The 25,065-nt window shown below is 37.1% G+C and overlaps 1 protein-coding gene, 1 long non-coding RNA gene and 1 pseudogene across 2 annotated transcripts in view; 1 reads left to right on the top strand and 2 right to left on the bottom strand.

Moving 5' to 3' along the window:
• Window positions 1–25,065, top strand: part of LOC140700131 (uncharacterized) — an 83,184-nt gene that overhangs the window by 13,949 nt on the left and 44,170 nt on the right. The gene's annotated exons all lie outside the window — the stretch shown is intronic.
• Window positions 2,259–2,769, bottom strand: LOC102536967 (deoxyuridine 5'-triphosphate nucleotidohydrolase pseudogene; annotated as a pseudogene).
• Window positions 13,183–17,609, bottom strand: LOC102527740 (tubulin alpha-1A chain). The gene is made up of 4 exons (XM_072972858.1): window positions 17,262–17,609; window positions 15,018–15,240; window positions 14,734–14,882; window positions 13,183–14,373 (listed from the first exon to the last, which is right to left on the bottom strand). The coding sequence occupies exons 1-4, from the start codon at window positions 17,262–17,264 to the stop codon at window positions 13,393–13,395; spliced, it is 1,356 nt and encodes a 451-aa protein (XP_072828959.1). The 5' UTR covers window positions 17,265–17,609; the 3' UTR covers window positions 13,183–13,392.

The raw sequence follows: 25,065 nt of genomic DNA, 5'->3' as shown, positions 1-25,065 counted from the left end.
TACAATTTGCTTTTTTAAGAAGCAATTTTAAAATTGCTTATTTTAAAATTTCATGGCCTGCTGGTGTTTTCTGTAATAGTCTGGATCACTGAAAAGGAAATATTTAAAAAATATGTCTACTTGAGTTTTTTAAAAAGGAATAAAGAAGCCAGTTACAAACACCTACATATTGTATGATTCCTATTATTATTATTATTGTTATTATTATTGTTGTTGTTATTATTATTATCACCCCCCATGGCTTTATTCTTTGCGTATGGTGAGAAGAGGAGGAGGGTGAAGCAAGGAAGTCATTCATCTGTGCTGTGCTGGTGGGGTGGTGGCAAAGATTGTTAGTTTGGAGTGGAATGTGGCAAGGAAGAGGACCTGTGGGTTGTTCTCTGAAGCCCCCACTGCCCAAAGTGGTGGAGAGAGACGGAGGGTTCTTATTCATAGAGAACTGTTGGCTGTTGGGAAACTTACCTGCCAGGTCAGGCAAAGCACTGGGGGCTGTTTGGAATGTCTGTCATCTTTCGGAGTTTACTAATGTATACAGAACTGAGCAGCAGGGAAAGGGAAGAGTAGAGGGAGGTGGAAAGCGAATGCTGGCTGGAATCACACAGGGAGCCCCTGATGGGAAGGCACCCCTACAGGCTCTCATGACTCCATTTATGTGAAATGTCCAGAATAGGAAACTATATAGAGATAGAAAGTGGATTAGTGGTTGCTTAGGGCTGGGGGTTACCTAGGTTACAGAGCTTCTTTTGGGTGGAGCGTTTAGGAGGAGGGGGGTGATAAAAATGCTCCAAAATTGATCGTGGTGATGGTTGCACAACTTTGGGAATATACTGAAAACCATTGAATTGTACATTTTAAATGGGTGAATTGTGTGGTATGTGAATTATATTTCAATGAAGATGTTATATTAAGAAAAAACCCCACAAGGGATAAAGAGTGAGGGGCAAGGTTAGCTTTGGGGTAGGTAGAGTGGGTATTAGTCTATCACTGTGTACTCTGATTTTAGTGATTCAAGATTTTTAAAATAGCTACCCAAAATATCATCTGTTTTGCCTAAGATGGGGCTTAAAATTCTTTTCCTGCCATTTTTTAAGAAGTTGAATCTCTAAGTCCTAAAAGTTCCCTGTTTAAATACCAGTAATTTATTGAAAGATGACATCTGAAGTAATTGATGACTGTTTTTGCAGATACTAGTGGGCTTTTTGATAGAAATTAAAGCTTTGGGTAAGAGAATCAGAATGAGTATAGGAGGGTATGGATAAGGGTTGAGAGTAGCTCCCCACCGCCAAGCACTTTGTCCCATGTTGCCACTATTTCCTGTATAAAATGGTCCACAGAGACTTTTTTTTATTCTGTATTTTTGAAAAAACCTTCTAATACGGTGCCATCTATGATATATTCTCTTTGTCAAGTGCATGCTTAGATGACACGTGAGCGTGCACACAGAGTCTATTGTGATTTTGATTGGAATTGTATTGAATCTGTAGACCAATTTGAGAACAACTGACATTTTATGAGGTGACTCTCCCAAAAAAGGGAATAAGTATATAATTCCATTTATTTAAGTGTGTTTTAGTGTTTTTCAATAAAGTTTTATTAAAATACATCTTGCATATTGAGTAATTTTATCCCTGGGCACTTTATAAGTTTTTTGATACAATATTCTTTTTAAAGTTAAAATTTCTAATTATTTTTGGTATATGGAAATGCAGTTGATTTTTGTATATTTTTGTATCTAGCAATCAATAGTGTTTTTTTTTTTCTTTTCTTTTCTCCTGGAACTTCTCTTACTTGTGTATTAGGCCTCCTGGATCTATCCTCTAAGTCTTGTGTTTTTCATCATGACTTCTGTTTGTATTTCAGCTCTTTGCTTTGAGATAGCTCTTCTGCTCGATTTTCCGGTAAGCATTCTCTCCTTTAATTCATCTGCAAATTATTTTCCCAAGAGATCATAGTTTTTTATTCCAGAAATTCTTTATTTTTAGCCATTTTCATATATCCTTAAATGTCTACTCTTATTATTCATTAGGATTTACCTTCATATTTACCCTTTTTATTGCTGAATTTCTTCCTGCATTTAGGATTATTTTCCTTTTGCTTGAAGAACTCTCTTTGGTATTCCTTTAATGCAGTCTGCAGGTTCTCTCAATTATTTTTCTGAAAATGTATTTAATTTGTCTTCATTTTTTTTCGCTTTAAGCAAAGTTTTTATTTTCAAGGAAAAAGTACATTTTCTCATTTTTTTGTTCTTGGCATAAATTTTAATTCTTTCTGGTGGAACCAAAACCTCCTGAATCAAAACCTCCTGAACCCCTTTCAGTGTCACCTAAAACCTGAACTTTCTCTATCTCTGGATGAAAAATCCGTTCACAGATGAACTGTACAATTCGATCACCCATTTTCACTGCAAACTTTTCTTTGCCAAAATTAAATAGTACAACACCAACATTTCCTCTATAGTCTTCATCTATGACACCAGCTCCAACATCTATGAGGTGTTTTGCAGCCAAGTCTGGACATGGAACTACTCTTCCATAGCACCCAGAAGGAAGGGCTACCGAATGTTGGTTTTCACAAGGGCTTTCTCCATAGGTGGTACTGTGTAATCATAGGCACTGTACAGGTCATAGCCATTGCGCACACAGACCTCTTGGTCCGGGCAGTGGCATGCTCTGAGAGCCCGGCAAAGTGGGGCCATATGCCGCCCTCTTCCGCCGCAGGCCAGGGCCTTTTGCTGGGGGAGATGTCTTGTGTCTGTTGAGAGCAGAGCATGGCAGGGCAGAAAGTCTGTCTTCTTTTTTGAAAGGCTTTTTTTTTTTTTTAAGTATAACTGCTTGTTCATATTTTCTAGTTGTTTTTTGCTGCAGGATTGGTCTGCAAGAAATTTCACCATAACTGAAAGCAGAATTCCCTAGAGAATAACTTTAAAAATAAAACAACTGAAGAAAAGCAGTGATACTCAGAGCCTACTTTATTTGCCTTTATGTAAATACTGTGTCAATGTCAACAAAGATGATTTTCTGTTTACCTTTGAGATGCCTTGAGATTCAAAGACATCAGTTGTTTTAATTCTTCATTAAAAACTTATCCTCTTGTTGTTCTTATTTCTACTACCCTCTACTATTTTCTTTATTCTCTCCCTCCACTATCCCCTTAATAATTCTGAGAATCTTCTAATTTGGCTTAGGCAAGATATGTCAAAACTATCCCATTAAATTGTATCTGCTGGTGTTAAAATGATGGCTCACTCTCTCCCTTTAGTTCTAAAGAACAAGGTAATCATTAATGAGACAGAGTGAAAATATTCCTTAGCTTGATTTCCCAATACTAAATCTCAAGTAATCTTTTTAGTTTTTATACAGTTTTTATAATAGCTTGATAGTGTATCTTTGTAACAAAGCCTACAACAATTTCCTATTCTCTTGAAATGTCTAAAAATAATAAAATATATTACGTGATCTTGCCCTGTCTAGCCAAGGCTGATGGACCCACAGAAAAAATTCTAACCCAAACTGGGCCAGTGAGATCCTTACTCCCAGGAATTTGACATTTGCAGTAATTAAATACAGGGACAAAGTTTTTAGACCTGAGTAATATGATACACAGCCTCTAAGATGGCCCCCATTGTACCCCTCCTTCTAGTATTCATGTCCTTATGTAATGTTCTCCCCTTGACTATAGGTTGGACCTAGTGATTCACTTGTATTTTTGTTGTTGTTTGTTTTTGTTTTTGTTTTTTTCTGGGAGGGACAGAATTAGGTTTACTTATTTTTTATTATTATTGATTTTATTTAACAGGGGTACTGGGGATCAAATGTATGACCTTGTGCATGCAAAGCAAGCACTCTGCCACTGACTGAAACTATACCCTCCCCACTGTGATTCACTTCTAATAGACTACAGCACAAGTAATGAGCTGTTGTTTCTGAGGCTAGGTTGCGAAAAGACTATGGCTTCTGTTTCAGGGCCTCTCTTTTGCTTTCTTGCTCTGAGGGAAATGAATTGCCATGTTGTGCTGCCCTTTGTAGAGACCCATGTATCAGGGAACTTTGGGAGGTCTCCAGCTAACAGGCAGCAAGGAACTGAGGCCCTTGACTGCAAGCTGTTCAGGTACTAAATTCTGCCAACAATCACGGGTGTGAGATTGGAAGTGAATCCTCCGTCAGTTGAGTCTTCAGGTTGGACTACAGCCCTGGCCAATTGTATGACTGAAATCTCATGAGAAATCTTTTACCAGTAGAACCCAGCTTGGCTACACCCATATTCCTGACCCTCATGTCATCTCTTCAACTACTCCTGCTCTAGTCATTCTAGTATGGCATTCCAACTGATCAGCTTCCTTTGTTCTCACCTTGTTTTCCTGTGTTTCCTTCATCAAGGGCTTCCCCATGAGTTCTGGTATATAATTCATTTGGTCTACTCTCTTGTATATAGTAAACTCATCTGGATCCTTCCTTCTGTGATATGCTGCAGCAAGGATTTCTATGAATGCCACCCAGAATCCTGAGTTTTTCTTCCCCCTCTAGGTCAGACCTTGGGTATCTTGGCCTTCAACATCCTGGACATTTGAAGAAGCATTTAGCTGTTGTTTCCCTAAATAATGCCTAACATGGGAGCCAGATAGTCTGCCTAGTAGGCCTTGCCTGGGTCTCTGATTGTATTCCCTTTGAACTATTTCGGGGTACCTGGGCCTGATCTCTTTAAGCTCCTTTTTTCCAGGGTTAGCTTCTCTTTGCTGTATTATCTTAGACCCTTCTGATTCATTATGTCTGCTACTGGGTTGGAACTAGTGGTCTAGAGTATTGTCATTCTCCTTCCACCTCTCTTTCCTACCCCATCCCATTCATCAGATGAAAGCCATGCCCTATGTCTCAGTCATTTTTTTTATCCAAACTCTACCTAGATAGGTAATATCTCAGTTTCAAATCACACTCACTTCCCACCATGACTACACTATTTATGATTGTAGTTAAATACATCCAGCTGGTTCGTGTATGCATCTGTGTTTTTACCACATTTTATGGTATAGGACTTTGGGTTTGTTTTTGTTCATTTCTCTGTGTATAATTTTTATATGTATATATTTTCTCATGATCTTGTATGTGTGTATATATATATGTATAAGTATATATATATATATATATAATTTTTTTTAAGTGGAGGTACTGGGATCTGAACCCAGGACCTTGTGCATGCTAAGCACGCAGTCTACCACTGAGCTATTATTACCCTCCCTCAGCTTTTTGTTTTGTTTTATATGTATATTTTTTTGTGAAGAGTTTGGGCCTTGCCTTAAAATACTGCCTAAACTTGCTTCAGAGTAGAGGAGGGCTGGTCCAGTAAGTTTTCTCATTTTTCACCTGAGGTTGTCAGTCCCATTAGATTGCTAAAGCATATGACCTTTCATTTAATTGCCGAATTCAGTAGCTATAGTCTACTTACATAGGGCAAGAGATTATAGTCTTAAGCACATTGCTGCTAATATCTATCAAAAACACTGAAAAAAAGAATAATTATGAGGTGTTTCCTACAGAATATTCAGTGTTTCATTCCTCTAGTGGTTTTAATTGTTTTGGAGAATCTGATGAAAATTGCGTATTTCCTCTCCAGATGTGTGGATAAGTCCTGTTTCATATATCTATTGCTGTGTAACAAACTGCCCCAAAACTCACTGACTTTAAACAAAAGTTATTTATTATTTATTATGAGTACATGGGTTATGGACAGTTTTTCTGTTTCATGTGGTGTCATCTGGTTAACTCATAGTTGCCTTCAAGTGGGATTTCAGCTGAGGTGGGAATGCCTAGGATGGTCACATTCCCATTTTGGGGGTCTTTGTGCTGGCTATTGGATGGGGTACCCTGGTTCTTTTCCATATGACCTCTCTGAGTGAAAACAGGCTGCCAGACTTCTTAAGGGCTTGACCTGGATTTGGCATAGCTTCTCTTCTGTCACATTCTATTAGTTAAAGCAGTCTTAAAGCCAACTGAGTTTGAAGGAGAGAACAATAGACCCCACCTCTTGATGGGAGAAGTAGCTTATACCTATCCGGATGAGAGAAATGGCTAGTAGCTATCTTTGGTGACAAGCTACCATGAGCATGGTCACGTGGAATTTTGCATACAATATTAGGGAGTTCATCAACCCATGAGAACCATTAGTGAAGTACCCTATGCTTTCCAGAGCCCTAGGTTAAGAATCTCTGCTTTAAATATAAACCAAGTATAATTTACCCAGAAATGCAAAGTTGTTTTCATATTCAAAAGGCAATGAACCCAATTCACCATGATAATAGAGTAAAGGAAAAAACCCCATATTATCATTCCAATAGATGCATGCAGAAAAATTTTTTGACAAAATCCAACATCCATTTATTAAAAAAAAATTCTCAGAAAACTAGGAATAGAAAGAAACTTTAATCTGATAAAGAGCATTTAAGAAAAGCTGGAAGCTAACGTCTTCTTAATGATAAAATATTAAACATTCTCTAAGACTGGAAACAAGACAAGGATGTCTGTCCTCACCACCTGTTCATCAATAATGAACTCTTGCTTTGGATACTCTAAATTCTGTCTCTGAATTAAGCTAGATCATCAAAGGCCTACTTACCTGGACTGCACGAGATAGCTTCTAGTAGAATAACTTTCTTTTTTTTCCCTGGAATATACTCTAGTGTGATGCCACAGTCTATATTGAAAAATGCATAATATGACTCAACTGCTTTTTCTTCTTTTTAGATTCTACTTCAGCAAAACTCAGAAACTAATAACCAAATCACATCCCTCCACCTTCTTCTCTCTGAAGAAGGCAGTTCCCCGGAACAAAAAGTCTGTGGCTTGATGATCATCCATCATCTCCAGGTTTTATACTTAGGCAGCCAATGGCCTGGTAGTCGGTCCTCCAGACTCAAAGGTCTCAGAGGCAATAGAAGAAAGTAAAAGGAAACTCTCATTTCAAAGACAGTGAATCCTTCCCACACCTCTTTCCTTCTACCCACAACCTCCCACACTCCCAACCTAAATAAAAAGATAGTAGAGGACAATGTATAGGTGAGAGATGCAGCGAAGGAATTGCAAAATCCCTCCCTGGAAGGAGGACAAGTGGAAAGATCAATCAAGGCTTGTTGCCACAAAATGATGGTTGGAAACATGAGACTGGTAAAAATCCAGGGAGAAAATATTTCACCTTCAGCCCATTCCCAAGTCTCTAGTGAACTTATATTAAAGATAATATAAGACTCCGAAACATTGCTGGTGGGGGTGAAAATGCACATCATCAAATAGAACCTGGTAGCACATTGGAAGAATGAATAATCACCATGACCAAGCTTTTTGTACTGGAAATGCAGTGATGATTCAGCATTAGAAATGCTTTTAAAATAATTCATTATATTGTGTTGAAGGAGAAAAATCATATCAATCTCCAGATATTACTAGAAAAACACTTAATCAAATTCAATATTCATTCTGATAAAAATTCTTAGTAATATATAAATAACATAGATATTCTTATTTAAGATATATTCTTTCCATATATTTGATTCAAAAAATTATAAAACATATGTCTTGAGGCCACAAGTTACATTTCAATTAAATGAGAAAAAAGGAATAAGATGAGCACTTTAGCCACTATTTTTATTATTATTTTACTTTCTAATATGAAGGAATTATTATATGCAGGATAATTATAAAATTTATATGATGGTCTCAAGATAAAATATTCTTTTTGCTGTCAATTTTCTAATTTTAACTTTCTCAAGATTATTATAACCTCATAGATTAAATAGTGAGATAAATGTGTTTAATATTAATAACCCAAATAAAAAATGAGCAAAGGACTTGAATAGACATTTCTCCAGAGACAATATCCAGGTGGCCAATAAGGACATTAAAAGATACTGAACATCAGTAATCATTTGGGAAATGTAAACCAAAACCATATTGAGATACTACCTCTTATCCATTAGAATGGGTACTATAAAAAAGCAAAACAAAAACCAAAATAGAAAATTACAAGTGTTGGCAAGGATATGGAGAAAATATAGGAAAAAAAGTTTCTGTAGGAAATAGCATGGCAGTTCCTCAAAAAAGTTAAACATAGAATTACCATATGATCCAGAAATTCCACTTCTGGATATATACCTCAAAAAATTGAAAGCAGGGTCTGGAAGAGATATTTATATACCCATGTTCACAAAAGCATTATTTCCAATAGTGAAAATGTGGAAGCAGCCTAATGTCCATCAATGAATGAATGGATAAACAAAATGTAGTATGTGTATACAATGAAATGTTATTCAATCTTAAAGAGGAAAGAAATTCTGATGCATACTATAACATGATGAACCTTGAGAATGTTATTCTAAGTGAAATAAGCTAGTCACAAAAAGACAACTACTGTCTGATTCTATTATTTGAGGTGTCTAGAATAGACAAAGTCATACAGACAGAAAGTAGAATGATGGTTGCTAGGGGTGAGGGGAAGTGGTGTGGGGGATTGTTGATTAATGGGTATAGAGTTTTACTTTTGTAAGATGAAAGGAATTAGGAAATTGGTTGCACGACAATGTGAATGTACTTGACATTACTTAACTGTACACTTAAAAAATGGTTAAGATGGTAAATTTTATGCTATGTGTATTTTACCACAATTAAAAATAAAGTAAAATGCTAATTAAACTTACAAGCTTTGGCACAACAAAGGAAACCATAAGCAAAACAAAATGACAGCCTATGGAATGGGAGAAATATTTGCAAATGATGCGACTGACAAAGGCTTAATTTCCAGAATATGTAAACAGCTCATACAGCTTAAGAACAAAAAAACAAACAACCCAATCTAAAAATGGGCAGAAGACCTAAACAAGCAATGCTCCAATGAAGGCATACAAATAGCCAATAGGCACATGAAAAAATGCTCATTATCACTAACTATCAGAGAAATGCAAATCAGAACTACAGTGAGGTACCACCTCACACTAATTAGAATGGCCATCATTAAAAAGTCCACAAACTGTTAATGCTGGAGAGAGTGTGGAGAAAAGGAAACACTCCTACACTGCTGGTGGGAATGTACTTTGGTGCAGCCATTATGAAAAACAGTATGGAGATTCCTCAAAAAACTAAAAATAGACTTATCATATGATCCAATAATCCCACTCCTGGGCATATATCTGGAAGGAACTCTAATTTCAAAAAATACATGTGCCCCAATGTTCATAGCAGCACAATTTACAATAGCCAAGACATGGAAACAACCTAAACATCCACTGACAGATGACTGGATAAAGAAGCTGTGGTATATTTACACAATGGAATACTCCTCAGCCATAAAAAAAAGAATAAAATAATGCCATTTGCAGCAACATGGATGGACCTAGAGAATGTCATTCTAATTGAAGTAATCCAGAAAGAGAAAGAAAAATACCATATGATATCACTCATATGTGGAATCTTTAAATAAAAAGATACACAAACAAACTTACTTACAAAATAGAAGCAGACTCAGAGACATAGAAAACAAGCTTATGGTTACCAGGGGGAAATGGGGTGGAAAGGTGGAGGTTCAAGATTTGTAGTTATTAACTACTATATATAAAATAGATATACAGCAAGTTTCTTCTGTATAGCACAGAGAACTATATTCAGTATCTTACAGTAATTTATAATTAGGGAAAATAATATGAAAATGAGTATATGTATGAATATGTATGACTGAAACATGCTGTACACTAGAAGTGGACACAACATTGTAAAATGACTATATGTCAATTAAAAAAATAAATTAACTTAAAAAATAAAGTAAAATGAATAATGTATAAAAATAAGCAAAACAAAGTGTTTTAACATTATTTAAACTCTAATCTTAAAAATACGTCCTTATAGATTTATAAAATTTGAATTTATTTATGGCACTGTATTTTATGTTGAAAGTAGTCTGTAATTGAGAAAATATAATACCAAAGGCTTAAAATCTCATTCTCTCAAACTGTTTAAATATGCTGTCAATTGCATACTTAATAAATAATAATAAATATTAAAACATTTGAAGTTTTTTAAAATACTGAGTCATCTTCAGTGTGCTCTTGTTTGTATTCTATTTAGTATCCATAATCTGTTCATTTTTTTCTAAGTGTTTTGTTCTGTATTCATTTTGGATATTATTTGTTGTTATGGCTTCAATTAATTAATCTTTTCTTCTGTGGTATCTAATCTGCTGTTCATCCCATTCAGTATTTTTTTAAATCTCAGATGTATTTTTCATCTCTAGAATTTTGATTTTGACTTTTCCCCATATCTCTACTTAAAATTCATCTACTTTCTTGATCATATGTCATATAATAATAATAACTTTTAAGGTTTTGTATACTAATAACATTAATGAATTATTTTATTTATTCTAATATATAGTAGTTTCAAAATAACAATATCAATATTATTAATAGCACTATGATTACTGAATGATTACTGAAACTTTCTTTTTTGGAGTTCCTTTTTTCCTTAGGCTATGTCTTACTATGAATGTACAATCAAATTACTATGTTTTTAAGTCACTTGAAATAATTCTCCACTCTGTAGTTAAGCCACCAAATTCATACATGGTTAGATTCATTTGTTTCATTTTGTTTTTAACTGTCAGAGATTTTTTCCACCTTGATTTAATTCTTTCTTATAATACATAATACAGTTATATGTTTCGGTAGTCAAATGATATAACAAATACACTCAAAGAAGTGTGTTTAGACCATATTCTCTCCCTCTGCAGGTAACTACTTTTTAGTTTTCGGTTTATGCTTCCATTGTTTGATTGTGGTAACACAAGCAAACATAAAATTTACCATTTTAACTTTTTAAAAATTGAACTTAATTTACAGTATTGTGCAAGCTTCAGGTGTGCAACCTAATGATTCAGTATTCTAATAGATTGTATTTCATTTAAAGTTATTACAAAATAATGGCTATATTTCCCTGTGCTGTATAATATATCCCTATTGTTTACATTTTAACCCATTTTAAGTGTACAATTCAGTAGCATTGAAATACATTAACACTGTTGTGCAACCATCACCACTATTGATCTCTAGAACTTTTTTATCATTACAAAGAAGCACGACACTTCCCATTGTATCGTTCCCCCTAGCCCCTAATAACCACTGTTCTACTTCCTGTCTCTATGAATTTGACTATTTTAGTTAACACATAAGTAGAATCAGACGACATTTGTCCTTCTGTGTCTGGCTTATGCATAATGTCCTCAAGTTTCATCCATGTTATAGCATGTGTCAAAATTTCCTTCCTCCTTGAGGCTGAATAATATTCCATCATATGTATATTACATTTTGTTTATTCATTTATCCATCAATGGATATTAGGGTTACTTCCATCTTTTGGTTATTGTGTATGATGCTGCTATGAGCATAGTTATACAAATATCTGAGTCCCTGCTTTCAATTCTTTTGGGTATTTACCCAGAAATGGAATTTCAGGATCATATGGTAATCTGTTTAATTTTTTTAGTAACTGCCATAAAGTTTTACATTCTTTTTTAAACTAAAGTAAAACTATTATGAGCTCATGGATTTTAACAAATTTTGTATTCTTCAAACCACTTCAATCACTATTGTTTTCAGTGCTAACATTGTACCATCAATGGGAGCCCCTTCAGTCTGACTCGTGTCCTTTTGATTTGACTTTAATCTTTGATATCTTCCTTGCTTTCTGGAATGAGAAAATATTTGAGTCTGAACTTATTTATTTCCTGCTCTAGGCTTGGAGTCAGTCATTTCTCTAAAATGTCCTGGTTCCTTTCAGTGAAAAATGATGTCTGGAGACCACCATCTAAGTGCTGGAGATACTACTGCTGCATTGGTTCTTGGCATTTTCAGTGGACAAAGCTATAAATTTTTTTCTTTCATAATAGAAAATACCTAACAAATTCATACTGATATTTATAAGTAAAATTAGGATCATAGGGCTTTTATTTAACATCTATGATTTTATATCTCTTTTATCATACACTTTATTCATTTACCCAATAATCATTGTACATCTACCACATCCCTTATACTTTGCTGGATGCCGGGAATGTACATTAAAAACTTAACACTTGATCTAATTTCTAGTTTTTCATCTGAATGAGTGAGGACTTTTACTTTTGTGTATCAATCTGTTTGCATTAGCTTTAGTTAAAACTGCTGAGCAATACTAGATTGGTTTTAAAATTAGTTTATCTTGGCTTATTTCTAATTTTTCATTATTTCCATTAACTTACATTAAACTCAGATTCCAGTAACTACAATACTGTTATACCCCTTAGTTGTCTGTGTCAGGGTAAAAATAGATTAAATAGGTAGTTAATAACAAAAAACAACTTCATCATTCCTAGATATTATTCCAGAACAAGATAATGTGATGGCCTACCACAGCTTGCTGTCCTTGGGTCCTTAGCCTTTTGGTCAGTTGAAATGGCAGCTGAACTCTATTGCTGAAGAAACCCTTGGTCCAAACTTTCACTATATGTGCTGATGCCTACAATTGCACTATTATAGTTGTGTTTTCTGAAGTTATTGGCCCATATTAAAAATGAATACCCTTGGAGAGTTAAAGTTCAGATATATAGTTAAGACACTAGAGTGAACAAATGTATCAGGCTTTCCCAGTGTGCCACTGAAAATAAGTTTCGAAAGAAGAGTTAGGTTTAGCATAGTGGGCAATTGCTTGGAGAGCACCTTCTTTTGCGAACCTGGGGCAGAGGAAGCATGATGGCACCTAGACACTCGCCAAGGACATGAAGAACATAAAAATAAGCTTATAAGACCTGATGATGCGTTTGGAATATTCACCATTTTATGTTAGTTGTTTGAGACTCAGTAGTCAACCAGACTTTGTGCATTAACAAGTATCACTTCTCAAAGAACTAGCAATTTAAGTTACTATTATAATGGAGTCAAAACTTAATAGTATAGATATTAGCTAATGGTAGTTTTTAGATATGCATTTTATATTTTACAGATAAGTTTTATAATATACTAAGACAATAAGTCATTGCTTAGTGTATATATATATATATATATATATATATACTATATATATATATATAAATGACAGTCAACAGTTATTCTTTTTACTCAATGTATTGAATACATGAAAATTTTCAGACACCCAAATACAAAACACAAGACTGAGCTCATTTAAGACAGGGAATACTTTATTCAAATCCATCAGAGAAATGGATAGCTTGGGCCTGTAACAAAGCGTTGTGTTTTAAAGCATAGGTCAGTAATTGTATATGAGTATACACTGCTACATACAAATTAACTGATCAGACCACAACTTTTCAATGCTTAAAACAGAATAAGCTTCCCTGTAAAAGCAGCACCTTTGTGACATTTTAACTTTAGTATTCCTCTCCTTCTTCCTCTCCCTCTCCTTCAACAGAATCTACACCAACCTCCTCATAATCCTTCTCAAGGGCAGCCATGTCCTCACGGGCCTCAGAAAACTCTCCTTCCTCCATGCCCTCACCCACATACCAGTGAACAAAGGCACGCTTGGCATACATCAGGTCAAACTTGTGGTCCAGGCGAGCCCAGGCCTCAGCAATGGCTGTGGTGTTGCTCAGCATGCACACAGCTCGCTGTACTTTGGCCAGGTCTCCACCAGGTACCACCGTGGGAGGCTGGTAATTAATGCCAACTTTGAAGCCAGTGGGGCACCAGTCCACAAACTGGATGGTACGCTTGGTCTTGATGGTGGCAATGGCAGCATTGACATCTTTGGGGACCACGTCACCACGGTACAACAGGCAGCAAGCCATGTATTTACCATGGCGAGGGTCGCATTTCACCATCTGGTTGGCTGGCTCAAAGCAAGCGTTGGTGATCTCTGCTACAGAAAGCTGTTCATGGTAGGCTTTCTCAGCAGAGATGACAGGGGCATATGTGGCCAGAGGGAAGTGGATGCGAGGATAGGGCACCAGGTTGGTCTGGAATTCTGTCAGATCAACATTCAGGGCTCCATCAAATCTCAGGGAAGCAGTGATGGAGGACACAATTTGACCTATCAACCTATTCAGGTTTGTGTAGGTTGGGCGCTCAATATCGAGGTTTCTACGACAGATGTCATAGATGGCCTCGTTGTCGACCATGAAGGCACAATCAGAGTGCTCCAGGGTGGTGTGGGTGGTGAGGATGGAGTTGTAGGGCTCAACTACAGCTGTGGAAACCTGGGGGGCTGGGTAAATGGAGAACTCCAGCTTAGACTTCTTGCCATAATCGACAGAGAGACGTTCCATCAGCAGGGAGGTAAACCCAGAACCAGTTCCCCCGCCGAAGCTGTGGAAAACCAAGAAGCCCTGAAGACCTGTGCACTGGTCAGCCTGTTGGAAAAGAGGAGTAGAGAAAACACAGTTATTGCTTTTTGAGATACAATCATAATAATCATAGTAAATATTTTCACTTTCCATTAATTCCAAAGATTTAGATCTTATTTTGACAAGAAATGCTTTTTTAAAAATGCAGACCTTCCTGAAATGATTCTGCATTCATTAAAAAAAATCTTCATTCATATTTATAAAATGACACCAGACAGTTCATATTTTAATTGAATTTAAAAAAAGCTATAAAGAAATAATTAACATCACTGTTACATTTTAACCCTGTGTTTAAAAAAAAAGCATATTTCAAACATCTCTCTTAGGTTCATTTAAATCTACTTTATTCTTGAGAATCAAACATACCAGTTTCCGAATTCGGTCCAAGACGAGGTCAATGATCTCCTTGCCAATTGTGTAGTGACCGCGGGCATAGTTATTGGCAGCATCTTCTTTGCCTGTGATGAGCTGCTCAGGGTGGAAGAGCTGGCGGTAGGTGCCAGTGCGAACTTCATCTGGAAATGACAAAGCAGCCACTCATCTCTAACAACCTGCACAAGTCTGCTCAACCCCGGGGCATCAGTGGAGCACCCAGGACACCTCTTGCGCCAGACCCTGGGATCTCACTTGGGTTACTGAGGTCAACTCACCAATGACTGTAGGTTCCAGGTCTACGAACACTGCCCTGGGCACATGCTTGCCAGCGCCTGTCTCACTGAAGAAGGTGTTGAAGGAGTCGTCTCCTCCCCCAATGGTCTTGTCACTTGGCATCTGGCCATCGGGCTGGATGCCATGTTCCAGGCAGTAGAGCTCCCAGCAGGCATTGCCGATCTGGACACCAGCCTGGCCAACGTGGATGGAGATGCACTCACGCTGTGGATGGAAAACAAAAAAACAGTAAAAGTAGGTTATATTAGCATTTGAATTTTCAGTAAATTTCTAAAACTATTTCTAGTAATGTACAAGTATTCTTCATTTATCTGAGGTCATATCCATAACACAACAGAAACAAGGAAAAGCACCAGCTACAAATGCTGCAGATGGGTGTGGTCTGAATAATAATTATGTTGCACTATGTAGCACATGGTGCAAGCCCATTGTTCCACAGCCATGCTTGAATGGAAGACTTTTCATATTTAAGAAATATTCAAGCACAGATTTTGTAAAATGAAGTAAATTAAATTCAGTTTAATATTACTGCCTCCTTCCCCTTTAAATAAAGACTAGAATTTCTTCTAAATAGGACTTGGTATTTCAACATGGACATCTGTACTGCAGCTGAGGCTACAGGCCACACCCTTTTGCAGTCGATCTGCAGTACCCATCATTACTAAGGGTTTAGAAGTTAAACAAGGACTGCCTCCCGCATTGCTGCATTGCTGCATTTGCTGTGTCTGGTGCCAGCCTGTACTGTCTGCTACATTATTTAAAAGAGCAAGCTCTATTTCCAGCAACTGCCTACATGATCTCATTGTGCAATTCTGCCAGTTTTCCTCCTCTGCCCCAGCCTGGGACCACATGCCTAAATTGAAATGAATTAATAAAGATGCAGTAGAACGAAAGACAGCTGGACAAGCATATAAGTCTTCTTTGTCTGCAGCATTTTCATTACTTTTTAAAGAAAGTTTTTCCAGAATCTTCTCCACTGGAAAAAAACTGAAAAATTATTAGTATCTCTAAAACAGTTTCTAAATTAGAAATAAATAGCACACGAGAATCTACCGAACAATAAAAGCCCAGTGAAAGGATAATGAAATTTTTTTTTAAACAAAATAGTATTTTCATCCCGAGATTCTCTACCCACCATAGAATATTCATACTTATTACATTTAATAGTGATTGTCTTCTCTATGGTCTTTATGGCTACAACTTCCTTTGTCTATCCATTGTCCATTCACTGACAAATGGGAGCGGGGCGTGGAAGGGCGTTTCCCTGGGTCCTCAGCATTAGGGCAGCCTGGTTCACAAAATGGGCTTTCTCCCTTGGTGAATGTGCGGCCAAGTAAGACAGACACACACAAGTCAGGACGGGGCGGCCTCAGACTAGACATTAAAGGGCTTGTCAAGTGAATTGTGATTTCGCTCCTGAAGAAAAAACATATTTCACCTAAGTTTTAACAGCGAATGAAAAACCTCTTAACGCCTACGTTCCGCAATGACTAAAGGCTTTTATTAAAAGTCTCTGACTGAGGAGGCTTAGTGAGGGCGAACCCCGCCCTGTGGCTCCAAGGCCAGAGAAGCAAGAAACAAACAACTCCGCCCCTGCGCCGCCTTGTCGCCTGCCGCCACGGGCTCCAAGAGAAACTAACCATTTTCCGCGTTAATACATGGGTATCTTTCTAAAACACAACGAACTGGCGAGAAATCTTTTTATACTAACCGAGGCTCCGCTTTGTCCCCGTCCTTCTCTCACCCTCCTCCCAGCTACACTAACCGACCCGGTCTTTTTCGTCGACTCCTCTGCCTGCCCCTGGGGAACAACGCGAGGAAGAAAAGGGCCTCTCCGAGTCCACGAATACCGTGCTCACACGTTGGGGCTGTGAAGGCGACGCCACGATCGCTTTCTCTGCCCCAGGCCCTTTCATCAGCGACAGATGGGCTGCTTGCGGTTCCCAAGGGCTCGGATAACAAAAACTCCCTCTGCGCCGCCTTTGTTCTTCCCAACAGTTAGGCTGCGCCCTGGACGCAGTTTTGGCTGGGTTCTTGCACCCTGCACTGCGGCGACGGCTGAGCTCAAGGATTTGGGGCAGACAAAGCTAAATCTCGCAAACAAAGCATGAAGCTATCCTTATCCAAACAAGCTGTAGAGGAAAAAGGGCTTACAGTTTTCCAAGTAGACACTGGGGCACTGACCCCACCCAACGGTCACAAATTGCTGGAGAAAATATTCTTACCATAGTTGCTGTTTTGCGGCTGCCGAGGAGATGGCGGAGAGGAGGAGGAGAGGTTGTTGCTTCTTACAGCGCGACTCTTAAGCGGTCGATGTAAGAGAACCTGCGGCACATGGGCGGATGCGGCTCCCTATATACAGCTCGGTCACCATGGGGATGGGCTGGGGCCTTTTCCTGTTGGTCCAGACCCCTCAATCTGCCCAGAGAAGCCACGACAGGAGAGTGGTGATTGGTGCAAGCGACATGGGATGAGGTAATCTCTCCCCCACCCCCTTTTTCCTAGCATCCATAGACTGTTTGCATCCTTCAGACAAAGAGACCGTGCAAAAACAGCCAAGCATCCATTATGGGGTGGGGTTGGGAAGGGGTAGGGGGAGAAAAAAAAAAGGTAACTGGAATTGGATGATTTTATATTGTTTAAGCTTCAAACTACAGTTAAAATCATCAATGTAAGGTTTTCCCCAACATTTAATCGCAGAATTTGTCTTAAGATGAAGTATTTAATGGAAATTTACTCCCAGCCCTTCCCTCAAAGTACATTAAACTCGACTGTATTCGGTGAAGACTCAACATCTCTAATTGCTTTAAAAATAAAATAGGAGAGAATGGGGATGATGCTTAAAATAGCATGGGTAAATGCTATTTTTTTTAATTTAAAAAAGATTCAATAATGGGGCCATCCAAAATGGTTTCTGAGGTTCAAGTAATTTATTTTCAGTCCTTCTTTTGCACCCCTCCCCCAAACAGCTAAACAAAAACAGAAGATGGAAAGAATAACTATCCTAGATATGGAAGCACATGAGTAGTTCTAACATGATATAATTAAGATCTAATGAACATGCTATATTTGATCTACTAGAAATAATCCTTTACCAGAATTCTATGTAATATGAGTTATGTAGTATATTGTTCCTTAAAATGAATCATCTTTCCTGATAAAGAATTGAGAAAATACAAGAAGAAAGAATTGCATTCAGAAGCTAGTACTACCTGTGCATGGAGTTATATTCTGCATTGTTCTCTCTTCTGGAAAGGAAAAATAACTGAGACACCTAATTAAAAAGGAGGAGAACTGTGTATGTAAAAAAGAAGACTATTTGTGATGGTGTCTCCTTCCACAGACAGCTGTGTAGTTGTCAGCTCAATAACTGCATTTTTCTTTTTTGTGTAGTTCTTGTGAGAGTTCGGTAAATTCTCCTCCTCAAGATTGGGCTTCTAACTGTGGGAATAGTAGCCAGCTTCATACCGTTGCTATTCAGCTATAGACTCTGGTGGTTGCTCATTTGCCTCTTGGGACAAAAGGCTTTGCTTTCACCCCCAGGAAATGGATTGCAGTAACATTCTTTTGCTATTTAGAAAAGTTCCATTATCAGTCAGGATGGGTTATGCAGCATATGACTCTGAACTGGGTACCACTTGACATTGCTAATGAAATTTCAGCGGTAAAGACGTTTGTTGTGGCCACTGAAGTTGAAAATTTGTATTTTGGTGAATAATTTTTCCTTTTGGTTTTTAGTGACAGATTTTCAGGGTCTGCAGCACCATTTATAGTGCTCTGCAGAGCCCATTCATTCTTGCTGGGCTGGCAGGCAGAGCTGGGCGTGGGAGGGAGGGACTTGAGACAGCTGCTGCAGGTTGTAGTGTGACAGTGGCAGCCATGAATTTTTCTAGCCTGCTAGCTTCAGCTCTGCTTTACTTGTTCAAATTTGCTGCAGTAGTCTTCCCAAGGGGAAAAAAATGAAACCCAATACACAAATAATTTTATCTGGTTCTTGCATATTTTATAGGAAAAATAATCTTCATCATCTTATCTCTATCCCTTTAGCAAATATAAGTGTATTTCAGTAGACAGGGAGAATTAAGGATGATTTGAATGCTTTTCTCTGAACCCAGAAATACAGTTAACCAAAATAAGAATTAAATGGCATAGGGAAGTATAAGGATTAATAGGTAGCTTACTGAAATTACTTCTTTCAAAATTTTAATAATGAAATAAATCAGACACGGCTGGACTATGGTAAAGTGTTCAAACCTTTTTGGAATGAGAGGGTCATGGTCTTAGATTTTATTTTCTTAACAGTATAAAAGAAATATGTCATTTCCCCAATAGTCTCAGTTCTTTATGCAATTTACAGTGGATTAAATAAAAGAGAGGAGGGTTCATGCAATTGATTCTTTGTAATTCTACCTCAGAGCCTCTCATGTAAATGAGGATTTTTCTTCTCCCCTTGGGCATAAGCAACAATAAGATCTAGGTCAGAAATAGACTATTTGAGCACTGATAATCTTAAATATATAAATGAGATAGCAGGGAAAATAATTAATCTGTTCTTTTTGTTCCTCATTATCTGCATGCAAACTATGGGCAGCAAAATTTTTTTTACTAGATCGCTTCTTATATTTACTGCCAACTTCTTTAACAGCAGTATACATGTACAAATATTCTACTAATATATTATTTCCTGTCCACAGTAAAATTAGCATAAAACATTTTTTCTTTCATAATATTTGTGGAATTTAAATTATTTGTGTGTCTACATCTCTCTTCCATTAAAATGTGAATCCTATTCCCTGGCAAAGTGCCTAGCATATGGTAGATAACATACACATGTTTGCTGAATTAAATGAACAACTTCTCTCCGTGCATATTTTCATTAACTATTATCATGGTTAGTAATTTAAAAGTATTTAGTGACGTATTTTACCTTATTTATTCAATAAGCATTTACTTGATGTCTACAATAAGCCCTTGACTTAGTGTGGAAAATTCAGAAGTAGTAGCATGGTCTCTTTTCTCTATAATCTTCCAGTCCAATTGAAGAAATGAAACAAGTACCTGTATATAGGTTTAAGAATGGCACGTGTTTGTGTGTGTGTATGGAGAGGAGACTTGTAGAATACATTGCATGACCCCATGTTTCATAACTTATATAGAAAACAAGGGAGTTATCTAACACTTTTTTTCCTACTTCTTCACCTCCTATTTATCCTAAATACATTTCACTGTGTATTTTGCTCATACCTACAACTCCTTGAAACCGAATGCCCTCCATGTTTGTTGCCAAATCCACTGGACACTTTTTGGTTCTTGTTGACCTGTGATAAGCTTTGTCACAGTTACCTGTTACCTCTTTCTCGAGACACTTTCTTCCCTTGGCCTTAATAACTATGTGTCTTCTGGGTTTCTCCCCTACATATTTTGTTTCTTCTCAGTCTCTGCTGGTTCTTCCTCTTCTCCTAATCTTTGAATGTTGGAGTTCCTCAAGGTTCAATCCTAGATTTTTTCCTCATTTTATTCTATGTGATCTCACCCACTCCTGGTACATGGCAAATACATTCATTCCCAAGGCTGCAGATCCTTTCTATATGCCAATGACTTCTTGACATCTCTTGTTAGATCCAGATCTTATAGTAGGCTTCCAATCTCTGGCTGAGTTTCTCACGTGTATCCCAAGTTGAACTAGTTATCATCCCACACACATGCACCTCCTACAAGTTTCTCTTACTCAATAAATAGAGCAGCACACATCTGGTTTCTCAAATCAGAAATGAAAATTACTCTTGACATTTTCCTTTCCTTTTCTGAACACCGTAGAATCAGCGACAAAGTCCTGTCAAGTCTACCTCTTAAATATCTCTCAAATATTATTCTTTTCTCTCCATCTCTACTGTCTCCACTCTAATAAGTGCATCATCTTTTGCCTGGACAGCCTCAGTGCCCTTCTAGATTTCCTCTACATTTGCTCACTTCTACCCCTGCCATACAACAGCCAGAGTGATCTTATTATAATGCATATCACAGATCATGTCACATAATACACTTATAATATGCCAATTTTAACAATATAAATCCATGAGTTCATAAAAACATCACCACAAAGCAAAAGCAAAATTTTAAAAAGAAAATAAGTGAATTAAAAATAATAATGTGATAACATTGCACCATTGGAAATAACTAGGGCACCAACTCCATACTCTATACATTGGCAATCAGATAATCAAATAAGGAATTGAGCATTTGTCCTGCATTTCCTGTACAAACTGTATTTCAATCTAACCAAATGACCCTTATTAATTAGAGAAAATCATTATTTTATAGAGCAATGCCAGCTTGTAAATGTGGAAGTAGAATTAAAAAAATCACCCTTTACATCCTCTAATGAAATAATTTATTCAGGCAAAGATCATCAGTGGATGAAAGCTCAGAAGAAATCCTGATGGGGAATGTTTTGATGGAAGGATTAATCTATTACTGTTTGAACTCACTAATCAATCATAGCATCACTAAAAGTGGGACAGTTATATCTTATGAACCTAAGATGTAATCCAATAGGAAGTACACAGCATCACCAATGAGGTGATCTAGCAGAAACAATTATGCTGAATCTAATTAAGCCTTTAGAGCCAACTTCCATTTATAGGAAAATCAGTAGATAGGGAAACAAATCAGATGACATCACAAGGAGGAAAACACAACTGCAGAGTGTGGGACATTCTACAGGACAAATTACCTTGTTTCTGCATAAGTGAGTGGTAGAATGGGGTGGAAAAGGTGGGAAAGGGGGACAGATCTAGATTAGAAGAGACTTTGGAGACTAACTACTAAATATAACAAGAGGTCTTGTTTGGATCCTGATTTGAACAAACTAAATCTAAAACATTTTGGAGATAACCAGGGAAATTTGACTATGGACTAGTCAATTATATAATACAACAAATTACCGCTAATTTAATTAGGTATGATAATGGTAGTGTGGTTATATAAGAAAATTTACATAATTTTTAGAGATGCATGCAGAAGTATGGCAAGTTAAGTGAAATAAAGTCTAAGGTTTGCTTTAAAATACTTCAGCAAAGAAAAAAGAGGGAAAAAGGGAGATTATAGCTCAGGGATAGAGCGTCTGCTTAGCATGCACAAGGCCCTGGGTTCAATCCCCAGTACTTCCATTAAAATAAATAAATGAACCTAATTAACTCCCCCCAAAAATAAAAAGTAAATTTTTAAAAAGGTAGGGAATGACAGATAAAAGATTGGGGCAAAAATCCTGCTGAATTTTAATAATGGGTATATGGAGTTCATTATACTTTTTCCTCCATTTTAAGTATGTTTGAAAATGTCTTAATTAAATTTTAAAGGATATAAAAAAGAGGAAATTGTGGATGCTGAAGACAAATTTCATCTACTTCACAATTTATTCTGTACTGCCATGAATGGAAAGTTATAGAAATTTCAAAGGAAGGAAAAAGTCCTTATATTATGGTCTATGGTTTATCATGAAAACCTTTATTGGGAATAGTGACTTCTAACTGAATGGGAAGAGAGTAGAGTGAATACTTTAACTAGGGAAAATAATACTAGCAAAGACATAGTATGATGATGACCTGGTGCCTATATAAGGGAAGGCAAAGAAATTGACTTTAGGGCATGCAACAGAATTGTGGGTGATGTGTCATGTGGGGAGAGTGGAGCTAGTTAATAAAGCATTTTGAACTCCATTCTGAAGAAGGAATTTGGGCTGAGTTCTCACACAAAGACAGTGTGAAGCCTTTATATTCTTATAGAAAAGAATGATGGGAAAGGAACAGCATTTTTGTAAAGTTACCTGACAGGTAAGTGGAGTAGGGAAAGAGACTGGAGATAAGTGGACCAATAAGGAGGTTATGGTAATAATCTAAGCAGAAGGTGTCAAACCACTGTAATTACAGTGGGAATAGATGGAAAGGGATAATAGAAGAGATCGTCCAAAGGAAGAATTCCTGTAATGATTGGTGGGACACAAGGTAAAAAGGAAAGGGTCAAAATTAATCATTAAGGTTTGAACTTGGAGAACTAAGAGAATGAAATGGTAGTAGTGCTCTTTACAGAAATAGGGAAGTTGAGAAGGGATACATATCTGAACAGGAAATTTGTATATGTGTTGTGGGGAGGGTGTTGAGGGCAGTACCCATCAGTCAGTGTGATCTTACAAGTTGAATGTTTCAGTATTTAAAGTGATAGAGGAATGAGTGGCAAAGTCTTGAAAGCCACTGGGAATCTGATTGGCACTGCTCAGAGATAGGTCAGGATTTGAGGGGTGGCAGTGTATATTTGAAACCTAACGACAGCAGCATTATATGCCAGTGGTATTGTATAAGAATACAATTCTCCAAGTTAACCCAGAATTTCAAGTTATGCTACTGAATGGGCAACATGATTCAGGTGCAATTGTGTTCACCAAGTGAAAAGCCTTTCTTTTTTTTTTTTTTTTGTATTCTTTATTTTGAAAAATCTTTATTGAAGAATAACATACATAAATTTTCACCAATCATAAACGTACAATTTGATGAATTTTTCAAACTTATTGTTACTAGTGTGAACAGCATGCAGTTCAAGAGACGAAACATTATCACTATCTGAGAGGCCTCCCTCTTGTTCCCCTACTCTGTCACTATCTGCTGTCAAAGGTCATCTCCCCTGACTTCTAGCACAATAGATTCATTTTGCCTGTTTTTGAAGTTTGTATAAGTGTATACTCTTTTATATGTGGGTTTCTTCTTTCAATCTTATGTTTGTGAAATTTACCCGTACCATTGAATGCACTTTTCTGTATGTTTGGTGTGATGTAGGGATTAAGATTTATTTTTTTCTCCACATGGTTATCCAGTTGACCAAACACTATTTATTTAGAAGACCATCCTTTCTCCACTGGACTGCAGTGACACGTTTGGAAACTTGATTATATATACATATATATGTATATATAGGAAGCCTCCTCTCTTTCTAGGTGATATAGGTTTCAACTTAATTATTTTCTAAATGATTAAATCTTTTTAACCCAAGTGAAACTCATATGGATGAGCAATCCTATATGCTTCAGACATTTATTCATTTATGTCTTCTTTTTAGAAACACATACTGATTGCCTCCTAAGGTGCATATATAGGGCCAGGCATAGTCTAGGGTATTAATAGGTGTTTGTTTGTCTAAGATTTAATTGGACATAATACATTCTGATAAGTCCAAGGAAGAGGCATGGCATGATCCTGTGCAAAGAGATATATGTTACCTATAACCTCCAAGTCTTTGGTCAGGGGTGTGGTATAGAGGATGCAGGAAGGCTTCCTGCAAGAGGTGATACTTGAGACTGTCTTGAAAAATGAATAGGAGTAGTAGTTGCAAATGGGGAAGAGAGTCCACATGCAAATACACAAACAACTAGGTGAGTTTCAGAAACTGGAAGTGATTTGTTATAATTTGTTACATAAAATATAAGGAAAAGGGATTGGAGAGTGTTGAGACTGAAGGATTATGCAAAGAATTGATTACGAAAGGACCTTATTCCAAACTCAATAAGAGCCATTAAAGGAAAGAGGAATAATGAACTTTGCATTTCAGGAAGATCATTCTGAGTGCTGTATGCAGAGAGAATAGATAAAACAGAGTTGGGGATTGGGGAACATGAGGCAGAGAGACTGGTTAGAAGATGGCTGATTACTCAGTGATAACACTGATAAGAAAGTGGTAGTGGCAATGGAAAGAAGTAGATATGTTTGGGAAATATATGGAAGATTGAATCTGGAGGAGCTGATGATGTGTAGGAATGAGGAGCAGCAAGGAATGAAGGATGGGGTACTGGCTCCAGAGCCAGGCAGACTTGGGCTCAGTTCTCTTTTTTATCACAATTTAGACCATATTAGAAAGCCCATTATAGATTTAAAGAATGGGCTGGAAGGCTTTGAGATGGAAGACAAAGACTAGTTAGGAGGCTATTGTAGTCATCCAAGCTTTATGATGAAACCCACGGAGAGAGAAGGAAAGAGATAGATT

This window comes from Vicugna pacos, chromosome 12 (assembly GCF_048564905.1).
Source record: "Vicugna pacos chromosome 12, VicPac4, whole genome shotgun sequence".
Classification (NCBI taxonomy): domain Eukaryota; kingdom Metazoa; phylum Chordata; class Mammalia; order Artiodactyla; family Camelidae; genus Vicugna; species Vicugna pacos.
The sequence above is the reverse complement of the archived record's forward strand: the minus strand, read 5'-3'. Positions and strand labels throughout refer to the sequence as shown.